The sequence below is a fragment of the Emys orbicularis genome, chromosome 24, assembly GCF_028017835.1.
Source record: "Emys orbicularis isolate rEmyOrb1 chromosome 24, rEmyOrb1.hap1, whole genome shotgun sequence".
NCBI classification, from domain to species: Eukaryota; Metazoa; Chordata; order Testudines; family Emydidae; genus Emys; species Emys orbicularis.
The window spans coordinates 4,527,267-4,550,278 of NC_088706.1; the positions used below are offsets into that span (position 1 = coordinate 4,527,267).

At 51.0% G+C, this 23,012-nt stretch overlaps 1 protein-coding gene across 1 annotated transcript; it reads right to left on the minus strand.

Annotated features, from left to right (window-relative positions):
* Window positions 1-1,116: 1,116 nt before the first annotated feature.
* MEX3D (mex-3 RNA binding family member D) lies at window positions 1,117-22,861 on the minus strand. The gene is made up of 2 exons (XM_065422211.1): window positions 22,276-22,861; window positions 1,117-2,387 (listed from the first exon to the last, which is right to left on the minus strand). Exons 1-2 carry the CDS (start codon window positions 22,859-22,861, stop codon window positions 1,117-1,119), a joined length of 1,857 nt encoding a protein of 618 aa, XP_065278283.1.
* Between the last annotated feature and the right edge of the window lie 151 nt (window positions 22,862-23,012).

Here is a 23,012-nt window from a genome sequence, read left to right on the forward strand (position 1 = left end):
AGGCAGTACAAGTGGTCGCTGTTCGGCTGCACCATGTCAGTGTTTCTCTGTAGAGTCAAAGTGATGTAATAGTTAATACTGTGACCTCGCAGACAGCAGCACACCGGAGAGACAGTGTACATTCATATATAGTAAAAAGTCTTTATTAAGAAGTCAAAAAATAAAACTCTTGATACAATTTTCATAACCGTCAAGTCAGCTCAGCAAATATATAATCAGTACTTTAGCCATGTAAGGTTAAAGGTCCGTTATTTTCTTTTAAAATAAAATATATTTTAGTTCTTAAAATTTATTCAATAAAGTACATATTTTCCTATAAATTCCCTACATATACATAAGAGGTAAAAAATAAAAAAATAAAACTAAACAAAACAAAATAAAAAGGCGATCAAAATAATCTTTTTTTGCGACATGACGTGCTTAACTGTGCCCCCAACTGTCCCACACCTCTTCTCTTCCCTAGTCCTCCCCCGCCCCCATCCCAGCCAAGACACCTGTCCTTTTCAATGCATTGTGGGCAGCTTTCACATTGGCAAAATAGAAGATAAAACTGTTACCAAAAAAAATATAGATATATTTATAGAACCGTCAAGAACCGTCCAAAAAAAATAACTACATACAAAAAAACCAAAAAATTATAATAATAATAATAAAATGCTTTTAAAAAAATAAAGACAACCCTTGTGTGTCCTAAAATAAAAAGTGCAACCGGACCTTTTCTTTCTGTTTATTTCACTTTGCAAACTGAATACTGTTATTTGGAAAGAACTTTTGAAGAACAGCTGCTCGTTCTCCTCCCCAGCCTCTACACCTGGGTTCAGAGTTAAAGCTATTCTGTAAACATTTGATTTTTTCTCTCCCTTCTGCAATTTCACACCCCTCTTTCCTGTCATTTTCCATGTCCCTTCTCTCCCCCCCCCCCCCCCCGGATCTTCCTCTCCAGCTTTCTACCCAGCAAGAAACATGGTCTTTCACCCTCCCCACCCGCAGTCCCAATCCAATCCCTTAAATAAAAAGGTTGATTTAAACAGTTAAAAGTTCTTAAAAAGCTGTGTTGTAGGGAGAGGGGTGGGGGTGGGGGGTGGCGGCCCATCCGATCGGACTCCGGATGGACAGCTAGGAGAAGATGTGGATGGCTTGAGTGGCCGGGGTGTGACAGGCAGGGCACTCCGGCTCGGCTTTGCCGCAGATGCGGATGGCGCACTCCATGCAGAAGAGGTTGTGGCCGCAGGGCACGAGGGCAGCGATGACCTCACTTTCGAAACACACCATGCACTCCCGGGAGCTCTTCCGGTGCCCGTCAGAGCTGCTGGAATCCGTGGGGGAGCCGGAGGTGCCGGAGATGCTGCCCGGCAGGGAGGAGGAGGAGGAATAGCCTGTGCTGTTGGAGAAGGAGGAGAGCGAGCCCTGGGTGGGCAGCCAGGACAAGGTGCTGACCGGGTCGCTCTGGATGCGGCGGGCTAGGGGGTGGTCCAGGGCGACGCTGCTCTCTGGGAGGGTCGGGGAGTGTCGTGGCGTGGCCGTCCTGCTGATGCTGCTGTTACGTCTCTGTGAGCCGTTGATGGAGGAGCAGCTGCTGAAGGCCTGCAGGGGGTTGGAGCGCTCGAAGGGAGACCAGATGGTGGTGGGCGTGGTGAGGTCCAGGGCCAGGAAATCGAAGCCGAAGTCAGAGTCTTCGGAGCTGAGCGGTGGCGCCTGGGACTCGCTGAAGTTGAAGCCGTTGCTGGTGCTGTACGGGCTGGTGGGGCTGGCGTCGGCTATCCGGCCACTGTAGTAGGATTCGGTGGAGGTACTGCCCAGGGAGCTCAGGCTGTCGTTGCGAAGGCCGGCCGAAGGCCTGCAGGCAGGGTTGGGGGCTTTGGCCCACAGGCTGGCCGTGCTGCCCAGCAGGTCGAGGCAGACGTCGGTGCCATTGGAGTGGAAGTCGTTGTCTGCGCTGACGTCGATGAAGGAGCCTGTCCTCATGGTGATGTGGGCTTCGATCTCCTCCCGGGCCCGGTCCACGTTCTCGGGCATCCCCGTCACCTCAAAGACAGGCTCTTTGTCTCGGCTGGGAGTGACAATGTACGTGTGCGTCTGCTGCTGGATTCTCTTGATGGTGGCCCCCTTGGGCCCCACCACCAGGCCCACCACACGGTAGGGGACTCTCACTTGGATGGTGGTCTGCCCTGGCAGGTTGGGGGGACCCTGCACGGTTCCCGTCAGGCCGTTGACCTTGTTGCGAGTTGCTCGGATCATGGAGAAGTGTTCAGCAGCTGAGAGGATCTCCCTCTTGGCCATTTCCACATCCTCTTTCCTCCCGGTCACGATGAAGATGGGCTCCTCCCCTCTGACTGGCGTCTTGATGTAGGTGTTGGTTTTAGCCCGCAGGGCTTTGATCTTACAGCCTGGAATGCAAAGGAGACAGAAAAGCGACACATGTTAAGTCCCAGGTTGAAGCTGGGAACCAAGCGCACCCTGCTGCCCGTGTAAGCCAACAGACCCGAGACGATGCAGTAGTTTCACTGAATTCACACTTACAACCGGGAAACCTTCCGAGAGGGGAGGCCTCACGCTTCACAGCCAGGAAGTTACACCTGACTTCTGGTGAATGGTATGGGCTAGCGTGAAACACGCAGGCTTGCTGACCCCCCGTCGCCATGTCCGCTGGAGCAGGACCTCGGGACCCCAACCAGGGATCAGGGCCCCATCGTGCAAACACGACACAGATGGTCCCTGGCCCAGAGAGCTCCTTATCAAGGAGTGAGACAACATGCAACAGGTGAACAGAGGAAAAAGGGGTGCACCCTGGGCGGAGAGGTGGGGGCAAGGTCAAGGGGATAGAGACAGACACGCTCGCCCAAGTTAATAGTTACAGCAGCCCTAGGTGGTGGCCTTCCCCCTCAGAGATGGATTGGAAGGAAGTGGCCGAGGAAGCAGGCACAGAAGTTACTTTTACCTCAGCAGCGGGTTCGAGAAGGGGCAGAGAAGTGACCCTTTTGGGTTTTTTTAAATCCCAATGCTTCCTTTATTTGGAGCTGGAGAATGTCTTCCCGGAGCTCAGGAGGCAGCAAACTCTAAGCGAGAGCAGCCTGTGACATGGAGAGCTGAAATGACCCTGACCCATGAGCACTCCAATGACCAAAGGATGGGGATGTGGGGGGTGTTTATCTAAACAGAGACCAGGCAGGCTGAACGGAAGGGGACCCCCTCTCACCCCCCCCCCCATCTGCCCTCTCTCTGCCATGCCCATCTTTTATTTCTTCAGTTCCCCTTATTAGCATGTGTACTGTTAGCCTCTCGTCGTGGCCCCATTGAGACCCCCTGTCCAGACACACACACTGGGAGAATTTCTTCCCTTCTTCCTTTGCTTTTGGTCTAAAAAAATTCATGTGTTTCTGCCTGGAGGAAGAATTCAAAATGGAGGACAGGGAACGTGTCCACTAGGAGTTCCACAGGCGGGGCTATGTTAATTAGGGGCTGCGCTAAGGGCCTATATATGCAGCTCTGGCTCAAAGATCTCTGGGTCAGGCAGAGTGATCTAGCCCAGTGGTTCTCAACCAGGGGTACGGGTACCCCTGGGGGTACGCAGAGCTCTTCCAGGGGGTCCATCAACTCATCTAGAGATTTGCCTAGTTTTACAACAGGCTACGTAAAAAGCACTAGTGACGTCAGTACAAAATAAAAATCATACAGTGACCTACTTATCCTGCTCTCTATACTACACACTGACATGTAAGTACAACATTTATATTCCAATTGATTTATTTTATAATTATAGGGTAAAAAGGAGAAAGGAAACAATTGTTCAGGAATAGTCGCTGGGGCACTTGTGTATTTTTAGAGCTGATTTTGTGAGCAAGTCGTGTTGAAGTGAGGTGAAACTTGGGGGTCCGCAAGACAAATCAGACTCCTGAAAGGGGTACAATCGTCTGAGAGCCACTAGTCTAGTGGATGGAGCGTCAGCCTAGGACTCAGAAGACCTGGGTGTTACTCCCAACTCTGCCACCAACCTGCTAAGCAACCTTGGATAAGTCACTTCCCCGCTCTGTGCCTCTGTTTCCCCTCCCACCTGTTGTCTGTCTTGTCTATTTAGACCGTGAGCTCTTCATGGCAAGGAGCGTCTCTCACTGCGTGTGTGCAGGGCGCCTAGCCCAATGGGGCCTTGATCTCAGCTGGGGCCTCCAGAGGCTACTGGAATACAACCAGTAACTCCCTTAATGCCGATCAGAACCCTCTCTGGGGATACATTTCCGGTAGCTACAGTCCCACTATGCCCGATTTGTGTTGGCGTCACTTGCACTCGGATCACTTTTTGTAACAAAATCCACACAAGTGACACATTCTAAATCTAGAGACCAGGCTTGTCTCCTGCCCTTCGTTCCCAATCATGAAGGCAGAGGAGTCCACATCCTCTGTGCCTGCCCAAGCTTTGGTTTAACCCTAAACATTATCAATCAACTGTACTGCGGCAGCACCTAGCAGCCCGTCATGGACCAAGAGCCCATCATGCCAGGCACTGTACAAACACAGAACAAAAAGACAGTCCAAGAGAGTCACCAGTAAGTATTGATAACACCATGAGATATGTTAGAAGGACCCTTGTCAGGCAGGTTATCAACCTATCTAAGGCATATGTCCCCCACATAACTGTAGTGACAGCACTTCTCACAATCTGCAAGGCATTTGTCATCACAGAACCCATGTGCGTCAGGGCGGTGCTATTATACCCATTGTACAGGTGGGAAACTGAGGCACAGAGAGACATTGACATGCCCAAGATCATATAGACAGTCTGTGGTGGAGCAGGGGCTTGAACAGGGCTCTCCCAAGTCCCAGGGCTGGAGCCCTAACCACTGGACCAGGCCCAAGGTTTAGGCTTTGTAGAACCATAGTAATCTGCATGTAAAATGGGTCTCCTTTCACCACATCCCTGCAAAGAGGCTATAGTCAGGTCATGGCTGCTTTTAGGAAGTATACCACAGCACACTGACAAGGGCATTAAGTGCGTCAGAAAATTAAAACTGAAAATTGTCAAAATGAGCAAGCAGAGTGCATTTTTAGATGCCAAATCCTTGCTTTTTGATCACGTTAATTCATCACTTACAAAATTCAGCCAGTCATTCACAAAGGGGTCTCCTGGTCATTTGTGTGAATGACTGGGGCTCGGCCCTATCAAACAGGAGCTCTCTCACAGTGGTTAAATACATTCAGCTCTGTAGAAGCCAACAAGAGAAATGAGTTACATTTGAAACAGGAGCATCAAGGTGTCACAAAAGCCCGGGACCCAACCAGCTGTTCTGAGCTTGCGAAGGAGCTTGGGGACCAGACAGTCTATGGAGGATGAGAAAGGAGTGGGGAAGTAGTTTTAAAAAGCCCCAAGAAGACTCCCCGGCTCTGGAGATCATGCATAGAACCTAGAACCTAGAGCCGATCAAGAAGGTCATATTGGGTGGCTGCTATGCTTTCCCAAAGCCTACATCATGACAAAACTCCGGGATGACAACTGTGGTCAACAGCTTTGCTCGTTGTAGCTGACAACTGCATTTCTCTGGCCCAATGGGACACACTAACATCAGCTCATCTGTGTGGGGGACAGAACTTTCTCGGGGGCTGGTCCAAGATTGTGGAATGAACTTCCCCCAGGAACTAAGGAACGTCACAAACCTTCCACTCCCAGTGCCGGGTGCATTTCTTTCACCTGGCTTCTCTAACATAAATAGACAGCAACATGTATATTAAAATAAATAAATAAATAAATAAAAAGGGCCCTAAAATTCTACCAGAACAAGACACGATCCTGCACAAGCTTCTCCTCCTGGGAAGAGAAGGAGAGAAACAACATGTGACGTGTAGGGTCAGGGCGCTTAATGCACAACTGGAAGGCGCTCGGATACTACAGTGATGAGCGTACGCTCCTCTGGCACAACGGTGTATAAAACAGAGCAGGAAGCTTCCTTCCAGGTCCGTGCATGAAGGATCCTCAGACTGGTGTGACCGCACTGATGCAGTTACATTGATGCAACCTTTCTGACATACGCAGGGCCGAGCTGGCACAGCAGGGCTTATGCTGGTGTTACACCGATGGTGCTTCAGCAGAGAGAGCGACCCCGACTTGGTGCTGGTGCAATGTGCCTACGTTAGGGGTTTGCATCAGGAGAACTAAATCAAGAGCATTTACACTGGAGCTAGTTTTTCAGTGTGGACAAGACCTCAGTCAAGACTCTGTGGTACTAGCCGCAGTGGGGATATTTCCTATAGCCGGGGTGAGTAAGGAAAGAGATGTATGCCACTCTCTTGGGCCTCCTCCATCAGGAGAAGAGCTACAATACAGTTACTCCCACACGGAGACCCAGTGACTGCAATGGGATTCCACGTGGCAGTAATGATACAGGCAGATGAACCCTCTGCAAGAATTGTGGCCTAAGATCTTGACTGGATTAAAGCCCCCAGCGACTTGTAGTGTTCAGAGAAAGACTGAATTGTGCTGGACCGAATGTAAAGGGGATTCTGTATTGCGTCTGCTGGAGACAGACAGACCCTGTGGTTCTCTCGGTCTCTCTAAGTTCCAGCTGGCACTGCCCAGAGTCACCAACCCGGGGTCTCCCTAAGTCTTGGAGTGGAGCAGACAAAAAGGGGTGTTGGCTCCACTACAGATCTCTTGTTCTAGGTGCTATAAAAGACAGCAAATAAAGCAGAGAAGCAAACCTGCTCACTGCAAAGAATTTAGCTCTGGGGTTGGCAACATGTAGATTTGGGGGCCCGAGCCCCAAAGTCACTTGCGTGCCTAGGGTACGTTCCAGCCCTGGCCTGTGGCTAAGTCTGCTCAGCGTGACCTATAGCAGATCCCCACATTACAGCAGAGTTAACGCTGGTTTCAGCACAAGTTCAGGATTAGATGCAGCTGACTGCCTGCGAGTTATGGCTATGCCAGGCTGTTTCCTCCTCACATCCCCCTCCATCGCCATTCGGAGGGCTTGGTATGTCAGCTGCTGCACACAGCAGGGGGCTGACGCTTAGAATCATAGAATCATAGAATATCAGGGTTGGAAGGGACCTCAGGAGGTCATCTAGTCCAACCCCCTGCTCAAAGCAGGACCAATTCCCAACTAAATCATCGCAGCCAGGGCTTTGTCAAGCCGGGCCTTAAAAACCTCTAAGGAAGGAGATTCCACCACCTCCCTAGATAACCCATTCCAGTGCTTCACCACCCTCCTAGTGAAAAAGTTTTTCCTAATATCCAACCTAAACTACCCCCACTGCAACTCCTTGTTCTGTCATCAGGTACCACAGAGAACAGTCTAGATCCATCCTCTTTGGAACCCCCTTTCAGGTAGTTGAAAGCAGCTATCAAATCCCCCCTCATTCTTCTCTTCTGCAGACTAAACAATCCCAGTTCCCTCAGCCTCTCCTCATAAGTCATGTGCTCCAGCCCCCTAATCATTTTTGTTGCCCTCCGCTGGACTCTTTCCAATTTTTCCACATCCTTCTTGTAGTGTGGGGCCCAAAACTGGACACATACTCCAGATGAGGCCTCACCAATGCCGAATAGAGGGGAACGATCACGTCCCACGATCTGCTGGCAATGCCCCTACTTATACAGCCCAGAATGCCGTTAGCCTTCTTGGCAACAAGGACACACTGTTGACTCATATCCAGCTTCTCGTCCACTGTGACCCCTAGGTCCTGTTCTGCAGAACTGCTGCCTAGCCACTCGGTCCCTAGTCTGTAACAGTGAATGGGATTCTTCTGTCCTAAGTGCAGGATTCTGCACTTGTCCTTGTTGAACCTCATCAGGTTTCTTTTGGCCCAATCCTCTAATTTGTCAGGGGAGCCGACTAGCCGATGATATTCCCTGATCAAAGGAGTGAAGATTAATTGCCCGGGGGCCCTGTTAGCGCCGTTTCGAGGGGCTCTCTCTCACACACCCGGCATGCCAGGTGTGGTCAGCCAGAATGGCCACAGGGCTGCGTTTCTGGGCTCAGATTGGAGGACACACCTGAGTTCATCCCCTCTCGCAGCCTACTGGACTCCGTCTGCCAGCCTCTGGGAGACACCATAAGAATCCAAGCGCCGCACCATGGTCAGAGTATAGTAAGCGGCTCAATCCCACGCAATGAGAGGTTGGGGGAACCGGCACAAAGCCTGCAATGAAAGGGAGCCTTCTGCCTTTCTCGCCGGCCACAGGAAAGAACTACATACACACGCTGTTTGCTTTGCTCCTCGGAGTCAGTCCTCAGCGCTGTTGTGAGACAGCTACGTAGTGACATGGAAATCAGCCTACCACGTCAAGATGGCTGGTGCATCTGTACAGTAGCTCTGCTTCAATGCATCCATCGCATTGATAAAAATGCATCTACACTTCTAGGCTGACGTGATGCTGGCCACACGTTACATTGAAGGAAGTTTCCTACCCACCTTCAAGTCTCATTACGCTAGTGATCTTGCCAGGGTTCTCTCTCCACGCATTTCCCTTGGCTCTGCCTCCATCAGGGAAAGGATGCAACTCAGATTGCCAGGAAATGAAATGCAGTAGCAAAAAAGAGAAAAGTTCTGGGACTTGATCCCCTAGAAACAGGAGAGTGCAGAGTTCACCCACACAGAGCTTTGGGCCAGGAATTTCAGTAAGAACTTTTCAAATCCCAAACTATTAATGGTCTCACTGCACCCTTTAGTATGGAGCTGATCCGCAACGTTAAAGGGGAGATGCATCCCGGCTGTTACACCACTGAAGCTACCCCAGGGTAAATCACTTCCTTCATCCAGCAGAGATCAGGATTCTGGGATCTCCTGGCAAGAGCTATCAGCTGAACGGCACAAGGGAAGGAGGCGGTAATCACCCCCTGCTCTGTTCACACCCCTAAGGCACCTAAGAACCTGGTTTGCAGAGGTGCCGAACACCCCACAGCTCCTGCCAAAGCCGACTGAAGCCACGAGGGTTCCAAATCAGGCCCGAGGTCTTTGATCAGCAACATTTGATTTAGTTGAGGTTGGTCCTGCTTTGAGCAGGGGATTGGACAGGTGACCTCCTGAGGTCCCTTCCAACCCTGATCTTCTATGATTCTAGGATTTACTTTTCACCCTTTATGCTGCCTGCTTTCCATAAGCAAAGCCGGATGTGAACAGGATAGCGCACCTGTCAGTAAGGCCGGCTATGTTATTTTAACAGTGAGTATTTTATATATACCACGCTCACTGCATTCCTCCCCTATGAGATATAGGGCTGGTTCTTCACCACCGGGTACCTCGTGCAAAGGGTGTGTAAAATACCGCCATTGGGCTCTGGCAGTGCTTTACATTTGCTTTGCACAGGTGGAAGTGACAGCAAGGAAGAATCGGGCTCACAATCAATGCAGGGTTAAAGCGGATACCGTAAAGGAAGGAAGCCTGGTGGATGTGCAGTGGGGCTCAGAGTCCAGTGCACGCTCCTCTGGAGACGATCCTCAGACCTGGGATTTGAAACGTTTCCCTTAAAAACCTCTCATGTTTCTTGGGAGCATTAAAAAAAATCAGGAGCTTCTGAAAGGTTCAGTGAGGTCCAAAGTCCAAAATGGCAGCCGCTGGTGCAAGAGGGCTGCTGTATTTGCACATGCGCTGGCCATGCTCCCAGTAATGTTTTGTAGCCTGGCATCAAAGGGCTGCCTATTATTCTGGCCCAGGAACAGTGCCATTCCTCACTTCCTGTTACGCCAGCCTCCAGCATGCGCATTGCACCAATGGGGTGCTTCTATTGTGAGGTCATTGAAACAGATGCTATTGCTGGGTGCAGAACAGAGGGGAGAGTTCATACAACTGCTCCAAAATAAAACCAAACTCTGCTCCTCTGGCTAAGGCAGAAGCCCTCAGCAAGAGAGGTTTCATACCGAGATTGGTAGGAAAACCCACGCTCTTGGAACAGGTACAATGTACCTGAACTTCCATCGTCACCAGGGTAAATCCCAAAGCCACTTCACAAATCAAGCACCACCCAGATCTATCTCTAGTTAACGCCTTAAGAAATACCCTTCTCTGAATAATTCTAGTGGCCACTGGATGACACCGTTACTGCATGGGGGAGGCGTCTAATCCCCAGGGCAATTCAATATGAGCTGGGGAAAGACTACTCTTTAGTGCCGTAGGGGTTACAGGGTTGGGGCCAGGCCTGCTGACGTGCCGAGCACCCACAGATTCATTTTAAGGCCAGAAGGGACCATTATGACCATCTGTGTAGCACAGTCCAAGGTTACCAGCATCATCCCCCTTTTACAGATCCCACGCTGAGGTGGGGAGGGACGAAATGACTTGCCCAAGTCACACAGAGTCTGTGGATCAGCAGGGAATTGGAACCCCTCTGCAATGGGAGAGGAGGGCGATACCCCTAGAACACGCAAGGTCAGTGCTGCTACGTTCTCATCACGCACCCTGTGCACACCCTGGAAACCAAGGCCGCGAACAGCAGACCGAATCGGGATAATCCGGATCCTGGTTACTCATAGACTTTAAGGTCAGAAGGGACCATTATGATCATCTAGTCTGACCTCCTGCACAATGCAGGCCACAGACTCTCATCCACCCGCTCCTGTAACAAATCCCTAACCTATGTCTGAGTTACTGAAGTCCTCAAATCGTGGTTTAAAGACCTCAAGGTGCAGAGAATCCTCCAGCAAGTGACCCATGCCCCACGCTGCAAAGAAGGCAAAAAACCTCCAGAGCTTCTGCCAATCTGCCCTGGTGGAAAATTCCTTCCCGACCCCAAATATGGCCATCAGTTAAACCCTAAGCATGTGGGCAAGACTCACCAACCAGCACCCAGGAAAGAATTCTCTGTAGTAGGTTACAGTGGGAATGGAGCAGTATTTGTTGGTCCTTCACGTTCCCTTCTTCAACTCATTGGTTCATCCCATCGCTGAGGCCTGGCAAGATGTAAAGCCGACAACAATGTCCAACTGTTTCAGGAAAGGCAAATTTGTTGTGCCGTGGAAGGTGGGCGAGACGAGGATGTCGAAGAGTTTGCCGACCCCCCTGAACGATGTCCCACTTCCAGTCAACATGGAAAAAGCGGACTTAGTCGCTGCTGCGGCTGAGGATTTGCTCACGTTCGGAGAGCTGCCCGATGAGGAATTACTGAGGCCAGAGAAACGAGCGTGTGTTGATGAAACAGATCATAATCAAGAGAGTGAGGATGATTTTGAGGACGTTCCACCTCCAACCAACTCTGAGCTGTTGAAGGTTTTGAACAAACTTTGGCACTTTTCGCAGCTAGGGGGACTACATGACAGGGTCTACAGGTCTCTTGGGGACACTGAATTCCATCTTCAAATCAAAATTGTGACTGAGAAGAAGCAGAGCAAATTAACAGAGTTCTTTCACCTGACATGAGTTTATCCATTCATAATTAATTTACAAGTGGATACTGTATAAACAGAATGCATTTGGATGTGGAATAATACTTTAATTTAGGTTATTACAGTAGTATGTATTTGCTTAGCAGACGCCCTTATCCAGGGTGACTTACAGGGCATACGAAGTATTACAGTTAAGTGCGAATACAAAAAATGTTCACAAGTAAGAACAAAGAGGCTGTGTTTGTTATCATGGTCGATGTCTGATTTTTCTCAAAACATAAAAATAAAACTTGATACTTTTATAATGTTAACTCAATGAATACCACTTTATTGCTACAGTATGTTAGTGGGATACAAATGCAGAACAGAGCACCTGTTAAAATGTACAGTATGTACACTAATGCAATACTGTAGCAATAATAACAAACATACATTGCATTGTTGCAATTATAGATAGTTAGCGAGTACTGGAGCTCTTTTACGTCTCAGAAAAAGCAGGTTGCCTTTGGTCAGCTGAAACGCCCCATAACAGCAACAGCTGCTTAGGAGCAACACCGCGAAAGGGAACGAGTATGTTGCTACTAGCGAGTAGCTTCTGTCGTGCTTAACGAGATGGGTCCAGTCCCTGTGGCTGCAGTTCTACTGGTATCAAAGCTTACCCGCCTAGCTTATTCCTGTATGGGAAAGAGACTAAGCCACCTCAGTACTAGGCACCTTTATACCAGCAGAACTGGAGCCACACAGGGCATTCCCAGTACAACGACACTGGGAAAATAAACCCCACTCCGAACGGACACCGTTATAGCCGTATAAAATCTGTGTGCAGCCCGGGCCTCACATTCCAATGGAGCTTAAGAACGTGCTTCAGTGCTTTGCTGAATCAGGCCCTTAGTAAATGGCCAGAGAAGAGTTTCAGAGGGAGTTCGCCCAGGGCAGAGGGTCAGCTGCTAAGGAGGTGAATGGCTGGCAGGGACATAGAGACTGAGCGGCTTGTAATTTACAAGTTGCAAGGGCAGATCCAACCTAAAAAAAAAAAATAGACAACAGAAACCTGTACAGACGTGTAGTTAAGTAACAGCCAGAAACCAAGCCACGCTGGGGATTGAGACTACACTGCAGTATACGCACAGAGCACTGGGCAATGGGAAACCGTGCAGGCCACGGTTCCGTAGAGAGCAGCCACAGATCTGTTAGCACACTCAGGAATCCCGACCCCGCACACAAAGGAGGCCGTATCCTATGCAGGGACAGTTACTATGTAGCAGCTTGCACGGCCCTGGGCAGCTGGGATGTCAGGGAGAGCGCCAGTATCTGGGAGGGGTCTTTGTTCACTAAGGATGGAACAGGGCAGCAGAGGTGCGAAGAGGGCAAGGGTTGTAAAGCGGAGCACTGGGGCAGGGGAGGAAGGGATGCAGACGGGCCGGACAGCCCCGGAGAGCTAGGACAGAGGGGAGCCGTACTGTCTGGAGAAACCACTGGGGAGGGAGCGGTATCGACCGCCCTGATCCAAAGGGTGACGAAATGGCTGAATGGCAGGCCTGCTGTGCCAAACAGGGAGAAGGCGAGCTGCCCATCAGAGCTGTAGAGGGGCCAGGAACATTCCCAAAGGTGGCGGTGTGGCTACACTTAGTATTTGCAGGTCACCTAAGAGCCCTGGTCACGGCCCAGGCGCTGTACAAACAGAGCACAAGCCACTCCCTGCCTCAGAGAGCTGGGTAAGCGGAGCCGCATTGCTGTACAGTATTAACACAGAACAAGGCTGCGCTGCTCGGCGGGGTCGATCATTCAGTGTGGGGAGGGGAGGAGAAAGGCACAAACTTTGCTACACGTCGAACAACAAAGTTAGATCCACGTTTCTACTACAGACAAAAGCGAATCTCGCCCGGCCCCCGGGGGAACCACTCGCAGCGACATTCCAGTTTGTAACTCATCCATTCGCTCCCGCTCGGTTTGACAAACACGCCGAGAGGTTCCCTCATCTCCAGCTGCAATAGGTTACGTTTCACTTCAGGGTCCTAAAAGAAAATGTTCAGTCCTGACTTAGGCTCGATCGGGCCAGCATGTCAACAGGTGCTTCACTCTAAGCACGTGCTCTAGTGCTCAGTGCAGGGCAGGGGGCGAGGGGCGAAGGTGGCTATAGCTGTATTCAAACCAAGCGGCCAAGCTTGGTCCCGACCCACATCTCCACCCAGCAAAGGCGACTCAATAGACTGGTTTAAATGGGATGCTCCTCTTGAAATCCTCCCTTCCAAGCCCCAGTCACTTGCTGACATTTATACTCTGCTGTCTGGCCAAATTCCTCCGTCTCATTTTAAATGGGCGTGCGGCTCTCTCCACGGCCCCTCCCGCTGTGCTGCGGGGGCAGAACGGCTACGGTTCAATAGCAGGCACATATATCGCGATAATCATCTTACGCTGTCACTGTGCCTTTCATCCCTGAGGGATCACGACGCACTTTAGAGGGAGACACTAATGTACAGAACCACACACAGGAATCGCAGAAGCCGCTTATGAACTGCGCCCACCTCTGGGGTGGAAATGGCGCAGCGTTGCTGTGCGCTGTTAAGAAGTTACCATCCATTTAGGACAGGAAGTGAAGAACAGCGGAAACAGGGCAGAGGCAGAATGCAGGTACCCAAGCTGGAATCTGGCCAAGTCACCAGGTCTATGCAAAGCATCATGAGATGCAGGATGCATGACATGCTTGGGGATCCTTCTCAGCGGGGAGCACTTCACGAACGCCAGGGGTGGAGCAGCAGCTGCTGGAGCCCATCGCCTCTCTAAACTGACCTGGGGTGATGTTGGTGAGAAACCAGAGCGGGATTAAGAGTCTCTCACTTCGAAGTGCCACCGGGGTAGAAAATATCTCCCCGACATTCCTAGCTAGTGCAGCGTGGCCACGGCTGCAGGACTGCTCCAAATCAGAGTCCCCTTTGCACCGTAAGCATCGAGTCTGCATGCACACACTGGGTTTACTGCTCTTGGCTCAAGCTTGACTTGAGGAAAGTAACTGTCTTATTCACACTGCATGGCTTATCACCCCCCACTGTCCAGGACATGTGCTGCTCCACAGGCAAGAACTGTTTGGATTCAGGCTGCCTGAGCTCTGTCTTCACTCCCCAAATGCAAGCCAGCGCTGAGCTGTGGGACAAAACAAGCATGTCACCCCCATGCTCCTGGCTGCTCCCTACCCAGCCTCCCCAAGGACAGAGTACAGGACCAGGAAGCGAGCTGGACAGTAGGGAGGGGAAATAGGTCCTTTCTGCCTTGGTTTGGGATACTGCTGCTGAATTCATTTAAAGCTGGGTCTCTCTGTTCCTGCCTTTGGTCTGGCCAAGCCCCTCTCCACCAGCTTCCCCCTCCTTTCACTTCAGCACACATCAGCAGCTCCTGTCCCACAAGACTCTGTACGAAGCCGGCTGACTCCACTTTAGCATCCATCAGGCAGGGGCTGGTACGCAGCATGGCTACAGTTACCCTCTAGCACACCCCGAGACCAAACACAGGCCAGCCGGCAGTGCTGCATCCCCAGCAGCACCAAGGCAAGTCTGAGGATGGGCAGGGCTTACCTACAAGAGACGTTTACAGCACTAGCTGCTGGGACAGCCCCTTGGGAACCTCTAAAACAGGGGTGGGCAAACTTTTTGGCCTGAGGGCCACATGGGGGTTCCGAAACTGTATGGAGGGCCGGGTAGGGAAGGCTGTGCCTCCCCAAACAGCCTGGCCCCCGCCCCCTCCCACTTCCCGCCCCCTGACTGCCCCCCTCAAAACTCCTAACCCATCCAACCCCCCCTTCTTCTTGTCCCCTGACCGGCCCCTCCCGGGAACCCCGCTCCTAACCGCCCCCCCGGGACCCCACCCCCATCCAACCCCCCCTGCTCCCTGTCCCCTGCCCCTATCCACACTCCCGCCCGCGACAGGCCCCCTGGGACTCCCACACCTATCCAACCGCCCTGCTCCCTGTCTCCTGCCTGCCCAGACCCCTATCCACACCCCCGCCCGGCCCCCTGGGACTCCCACGCCTATCCAACCGCCCCCTGCTCCCTGTCCCCTGAGTGCCCACCGGGACCCCCTAATCCAGCCCCCCCACTCCCTGCCCCCTTACCATGCCGCTCAGAGCACCAGGACTGGCAGCTGCGCCGCCCGGCCAGAGCCAGCCACGCCGCGCACAGTCTAGAGCATCGGGGCAGGCCGGCGGCTCTCGCAGCCCCGCTGCTCAGAGCGCTGGCGGCATGGCGAGCTGAGGCTGCAGGGGAGGTGGAACAGCAGGGGAGGGGCCAGGGGCTAGCCTCCCGGCTGGGAGCTCAAGGGCCGAAGCAGGACGGTCCCACGGGCCAGATGTGGCCCACGGGCCATAGTTTGCCCACCTCTGTTCTAGCAAGCCCCTGGCCAGCACATCTCAACTAGCCCCCCGGGACTCTTTCTTTGGTGAAAGAGGCTGCTCAAGCTTAGTTGCTACGCACATCCCCACCTCCTTTCCCTGATCCAAGGTCTCATGCCACCGTCAGCAGTACAGCGCTTGCAATCCCTTGTGTAACAGAACAACGCTGGCACAAGAGGCGCCAGGGCTGGGGCTAGATGAAGAGGAGAACAATCACATTTAGCACTTCTGTTGCACTCTTCAGCTCCAAAGCGCCTTGCAAATGGTAATGAATTCATCCTTACACCACCACTGGAAAAGGCAGGCATGTGCTGAACCTCTGTGCTTTCTCCAGACGGTGGGGAAACTGAGACAGGGAGACCGAGCCACTTGCTTCAGGCCACAGCGGAGAAAGTCAGGATACATCTACCCTGCAAAAAAAGCCTGTGGTATGTCCACACAGCTACTAGACACCCGTGGCTGGCCCATGCCAGCTGGCTCGGGCTGCAGGGCTGTTTCACTGCTGTGTAGACATCTGGCCTTGGGCTGGAGCCCAGGCTATAGGGCCCCGTGAAGTGGCAGGGTCCCAGTGCTTGGTTCCAGCTCAACCCAGGAAGTCAACACAGCAATGAAACAGCCCCGCAGCCCGAGCCCTGCAAGCACGAGTCTGCTGGCATGGGCCAGCCGCAGGTTTTGCTTTGCTGTATAGACATACCCGCAAAGCTTGGGTCAGCTGACTCAGGGTCTCTCTATGGAGCTAAAAACAGCAGTGTAAACATTTCCGCTGGGGCGCCGAGACCCACCATCCTTGCTGGGTTTCGGAGCTCGTGCAGGAACATCTAGACTGCTATTTTTAGCCCAGCACAAACCCGAGTCAGTTGACCTGGCTTCTGAGACTTGCTACTGTGAGGAGGGAGGGGGGAAGGGGAGGAGTTGCAGTGTAGAATACCCTTAGTGTCAGCCAAGATTAGCACCCAGATAATGCAGTGATCGGAGATCTCTGTAATAGCACAAGGTGTTTCTGGCCCTGAGCTCAGACCAAGGGGAAGACACATTTGGGAAGGAAATTTCAGACTGACATAAAGGGATATAATAAAATGCTCCTTTTATCTGACATGCTGGGCGTGAAGGCAGAGAGAAGAGCTGGGTTAGGGCTCAGAAAGGAGAGAGAGGAGTAAAACAGAAGGAAGATCATTAGCGGGCCTAGGTGAGAGCAATACATCATCACCCATGTGAAGTTGGGACTCATGGTTCTCAGTGTTGGAACTACTGGGACTCCTGGAGTGAGGTCAAACAGCGGCCATATTTCACCCTTCTCTAACACCTTTCCTCCAAGGATCTGTACAAACATCAACTCTTCTAAATCCCTTGCCGAGAAAAGAACTGTCCCCATATCACCAATGGGGAAACTGAGTCCCAGAGAGAGGAAGTGACTCGCCCAAGATCACACCTCAACTCCAAGTCAGAGCTAATAGAACCCAGGAGTCCTTTCCCTGCTCCAATCAATGGTAACTTGGTGCCTAGCTGAAGAGAGGGGATGTCAGAAGTGTGGCCCAGTAACCTCCATCAATTCCTCTGCTCCAGTAACCCCGCCCCCGCCCAGCACTGATTTCATTAGTACTGCTATGGTTTTTGCTGGTTCAAAAGAAGACCATATTACTGCAATTAATGCCTACAGCGCTCCTTAGAGCCGGCCCCGCCCACAGCCAGTTTCATGAACGGGTTTGCATGCAAAGGCATGACAACATAATCCCTCTGGGCTGAGCTGCTTTTTGGTACCGCCGTGTGCCACCCGAAGCAGTAAGGATGCGGAGGAGAGGGGAAGGGCCCTATGCTCCCCACTCTCAGGCAGCTTGCGGGAAGACGCACAGCCGCTGGGCACCTTCCCCAAAACCGCTCCAGCTGCCTCTCGCCCTGGGATGGGGGGTTGCTCGGTCTCGTTTTGCTGAACACCTCGTTTCTGTAAGCTCAGCTGATGAGCGCCAGTTGTTTGACCGACACAGCACAGGCCAGCCGCGGCGGGTCCCCGAAAGTCCCAGGGAACAATAAGGTTAATAGACTTGGAAGAAGGGTGGGGAGTCACAGTGAACAATGTATTTCTGATGGGGAAACTGCTGCCCAACAGACGGGGCTCTTGAAGTCTTTCACACTCAGTCTATTGTGATAGTTCAGTTTGGTGCTTATGGAAGCCAGGCAACTAAACACAGTACAGCCAAGGGCTGGTATCTGCCTTCCAGTTACTCCCACAAAGGGCCAGGTAGGCTTCAGGCACATTGGAAGGCACGGTCCATGCTCCAAAAAACTGGTGTGAAAAGCTCTGCCGATGCACCTCAATCCAGATGTGCAAACCCCCACCACCACCACCACCCTCCACTGCTATTCAGTCCCTGGGATCTCCCCCCAACCTCTGCTCTGCCGATGCACCTCAATCCAGATGTGCAACCCCTTCCACCCCCCACCGCTATTCAGTCTCTGGGATCTCCCCCCAACCTCTGCTCCGCCAATGCTCCTCAATCCTGATCTGCAACACTCCAAGTCCAGGGCTTTCCCCTGAATACACACACTGAGTCTTTCTGGACTGCACAGCGAGTGTGTGATGTGGATAAAATGTCCAATGGTTGCTTAGGTCAAACTGATTTCACCCATGACCCTTCCCATTGCTCTCTCCGCCTGCAGGGGCCCATGGTGCATTCATCCTTGTAAACATCCCTGGAACAAAGCATTTCCCACACTACATCTCATGCTCATTTTCCTTATTACAACTGATTTAGGAGCCAAGGTGGCAGAACCTTTACAACACGGAATCGTAACACAGAAGGAATATATTATAGCCATAGAGGTGGGGCTTAGTAGTCCAAGCACAGATCTAGGAGACAGTAACACTTCAATTCTTATCCTGGCTCAGAAACAATCTTTCAGGCCCAGGAAAAGTCAGTTAACTTCTTGGTCTTAGTTTCCTCATCTGTAAAATGGGGATGCCTAAACTGCACTAAGGCCATGTTCTGCGGTGGTCAGCTCACCAGACTGGGGAGTTAGGAGACATCAATTCTAGTTCCAGTTCTGCCACTGGCTCACTGTGTGACTATGGGCAAAATAATTCCTCATTTTACAGACAGGGAAACTGAGGCAAAGAGAGGGTTTTCCACCCTCAGCTAAGATATCAGTTACCTCTAGTAATTTAGCCCAGTCTAGGCACTAAAGCAGTGGTTCTCAACCAGGGGTCTGAGGCCCCCTGGGGGGGCCACCAAGCAGGGCCAGCATTAGACTTGCTGGGGCCCAGGGCAGAAAACCAAAGTCCCACTGTTTGGGGCTGAAACCCAGGGCCCTGAGCCCCTCACCCAGGGCTGAAGCCAAAGCCTGAGCAACCTAGCTTCGCAGGGCCCCCTGTGGCATGGGACCCAGGCAATTGCCCTGCTTGCTACCCCCTAACACTGGCCCTGGCTTTTATATGCAGAAAAACAGTTGTTGTGGCACAGGTGGGCCGTGGAGTTTTTCTAGCATGTTGTGGGAGCCTCGGAAAGAAAAGGGTTGAGAAGGCCTGTACTAAAGAACACTGGCAACGGATCTCTGCTACTTTCTCTTAATTGGGAATTCTACTTCACTGGGGTGAAAGGTCCATCCTACTAAAGTAGACTTGACTTTAACATAGAAGCATATTGTAAGGATTAATATTCATGTGTCCATAGTGATCAAGGGATCTTGGTACCCAATTCATTCTGGAGCTTGTATTTCACACCAGTTTCATGCAGACATAAAAGATTCTTAGGACACTGCAGTTATGCACAGAAGCCCCAGTCATTTAAAACCACAGCTCTCATCCCTCTGGTGGGGCTAAAAAAGGCTCAGAGATACTTGCGCAGGGGGCCTCAAAACCACAAGAGCACTACTTGTACTTCCCAAAAAGGGAAGAGGGCACAGTGGAAAGTTAGATCCCATGTCTGGGGAAAGGTACAAGACAGATCTGCACAAAGCCAAGAATTTCAAGCAGACAACCTGTGAATGGGAAGGGCTTGATTTCATTTCTGCACTCAAGCTGAGCTTGATGCAGGACCAAGAGGAAGTGAAGTCACCTTTGTGCCTTCCCTATTCTGGGGCTGGGTCAGATCCAGTTTGACCTCTGATGCAAGTTGGAGCAGCCTCAAAACAGTCCTAATTTGCACCGGTTGTCTCAAGGGCTTTTCTGGTGGTTGAGAATAGCTACATCCCCTCTTCCCTGGAAACGTCCCGACATGCCCCTCCATGGGGTGGCACACAGCCAGGGCAGCACCAACCTGATGGCACCCTAGGAATCCCTCCACAGCTGAATCTGCCAGCCCTACTACTTCTTTATGACAGAAAAGGGGCCGCAGAGCAGAACTGAATCAGGCTCCAATTGCCTGGAAGAGCCGGGAGATGGGGGAGACAGGGAACACGGAAAGAGGAAAAAACAGAAAAATATAAAATTAAAAGGTATTTCAATATTTACCCTGTGGGGTGGGGGTAGTGGAAGCAACTACATTCCGTTAGTGTTATGAACCCAAGTTTCTATCCCATTTCAGCCTTTGCATGTGCTATTCCAGGGCGCTCTCTCCCTCACAGCATGCCACTCCTAAATCACATTGATTATTAATGACCTTGCAGCGTATTTGCATAAACCACACCAGTTCCCAGAGTTTGACAAGCATCCAGGCTTCCCTCTGCACCAAGTATTTCCGGGAGGACTAGGAGCACGCAACTTAAGGAGACACACGTTTAACTTAATAAGGGTTGATGAGACTTGGAATTGTGGCTTTTCTATAGTTCAGTCACCCAGACAGTAAATCTGAGTTACTGAAAGGGCACTGGACTCTGGTTTGGGATCCTAACAGTTAAGAGATAGAAAAGACCTATTAGATAATTGAATCTATCCCCCAAGAGAGGATGGATCAGAGATTAAGTTGATACTTCCTGTGGCATTGGCCAAGAAGCAGTGAGATCCTGCTATACTCTGACCCAGGAGTCAGTTACCCAGGTATCATCCGTACAGCGATCACACCCACCTTTCACTGCTTCACAAGCTCTCAGCACAGCCTCCAGTAATAGAAAGGGAACCACAGAAAGTTGAGGCTGAGCATGAGCAGTTGGTATAAATTGGGATTGTGTATGCCTGGAAGTGGGTTGGAGCTCTGGGAGCAGGCCAATGGGAAGCAGAGAGTATGATGTCATCATGCTAATCACAGCATGGCTCTAGCTAACAAAGAGAACAATGGGGCTGCCACACTACCCCACTTCCACCCATGAAAAATGCACAAGGGCCCCACAAATCCTATCCATTAAAATGAAATGATCACCATGAGCCACACACCTACAAAGAGAGGCAATAGTCAGAGGTCAAGGCAGAAAGATGAGGGAGGAAAGGCTGCACCTCAGACCAAATACACTGGAGGTCAGTTTGCAAACAGGCAAGACTAAGATCTCGACAATTATTTTTGATACTAAAAATGCCCATTTTATTTATTTTGGGGTTTTCTTTAAGAAGTAACTTTAAAGACTAAAATATATTTTTATTTTAAAGAAACAAAACGTGCCCGGCACACACCCGGCTAAGTACCACAAGCATTGAGGCGTGCCCTTGTGTCCTTTTGTGACAGATTTTTTTTGCAGTCAGGGATCCCTACGCCCCTCCACAGCTACTTCATATCTCAAGTGTTTAACATATTTTAAATTAGTAGATGAAATTAAGAATCCAACTGAGATCAATTAAGGCTGATAGTAAATATTACATTAAGTGTGTGTGGGGGGAAATCATTCAAATAAATGGAAGTATTTTCATCTATTTCATAGTCATTTATACTTTACAGTCTATTTCCACAGACTTGAGAAGTCCAGTAAACATGAGAACTTTGTGGGTGTGTATATATGTAATATACACAGTGTGTAGCAGGCCTATATAGTTTAGACAACAGCAAACTCTAGTAAAATATTTACAAATGTGGAGTCATTTTAAAATGGCACATAGAGAGAGGGCTTGTTCATAAAATCAATAGAATTAAAAGTGTCTCTACATAAAGAGTTTGAAGGGGTTTTATTTCTAACAAGTTTCCACTCCACACTCCTCAGCACAAAGAAACAAAGACTAAAACTGACCCAAATAAAAACTGGGATGGGCCAGTGCATCTCATACTTTCTGATTGCTGTCTGGGGGGTGGGGGGAACAAAAAAACATAGAACACACATTTCTATGCATGCCATGGCTCTCCAAAAGACAGGCAAACACCTTTCTAACTAGATACTGGTACAGAGCAGTGGCCCAGGAGTATTTAAGCTACAGGAATCTCCATTTCTCTCCAAATCTACCAATGTCCTCTGGTTCCCAAGTCAAGTTATTCAGACACGAATTACATACATAGGATCTATTAAAATCTCTCAGTACATATAGAGGGAATATTTTAAGTGACATATATATAGATATTTTGGCTTATTAACCAGACTCATGGACTTGCATCTCCTCCTTTCTCCATTTTAGATAGTGTGTTACCTGAAGGTATCAAAACTGAAAAGCTGCCTATAATAGAGTGGAGGAATTGAAGGGGTACAAGGGAAGACACACAGACAATGGGTAAAACAAAAAGAAAAAAGGCCGCTGAAGTTTACCTTGTCTCCCCACAATCTCTGCTACATGTTCAGAGCTGGGGACAGGGACACACTCAGTCATGTTCACGCTCTTCTTTCTGCTTCCAATGATGCTCATCTGTTCAGCCAAGATGGAGTGGTGGTGGCCCAGGTGGGGGTGAAAGTTGCTGAACACATCTGGAGGGGAAGTGGTGCTGGAGGTGGAGGGGCTCACATCTGGATCCAACATTGGCAGCCCCCCCAGCATCCCAACTCCCCTGTCCAGCCCTGAGCCATGGTCCATTTCATCCAACCCTCCATCCCCAATCTCCAGCACCTCCTCCTCCACTCCTCCTTCTTCAATCACCCTTTCTTCTGCCTCCTCCTCCAACCCCAAGATGGAGAGCTGGTCCAGGGCAAACCTCAGCGCTGCTGCCGCTTCTTCCTGATCGGGCGGGGGCTGCTGCCCTCCTCTCTCCGGCTCGGACTCCGGCAGCGGCTGTTCGTCGTGCCCCTGCTGCCCAGCCCCAGCGGCCGGTGGCGGCGGTGGGCGGCTCAGCAGCCCCAGGCAGTGAGGGGGGCAGCAGGCTGCCTCCCCCCCGTCAGGCTGGTAGATGGAGCTGGGCATGCTGGAGAGCCGAGGCGAACCAAGGGGAGCCGGGACCCGCTGCTGGCCGGTCCCCTTCTCCCGGGGCTGACAGCTCCGCCTGCACTTTGAGTCTCCCTCCTGCTCCTGCTGCTTCTCCCCTCCCTGCTCCTGCTTCTCCCTCGCCGCCGCC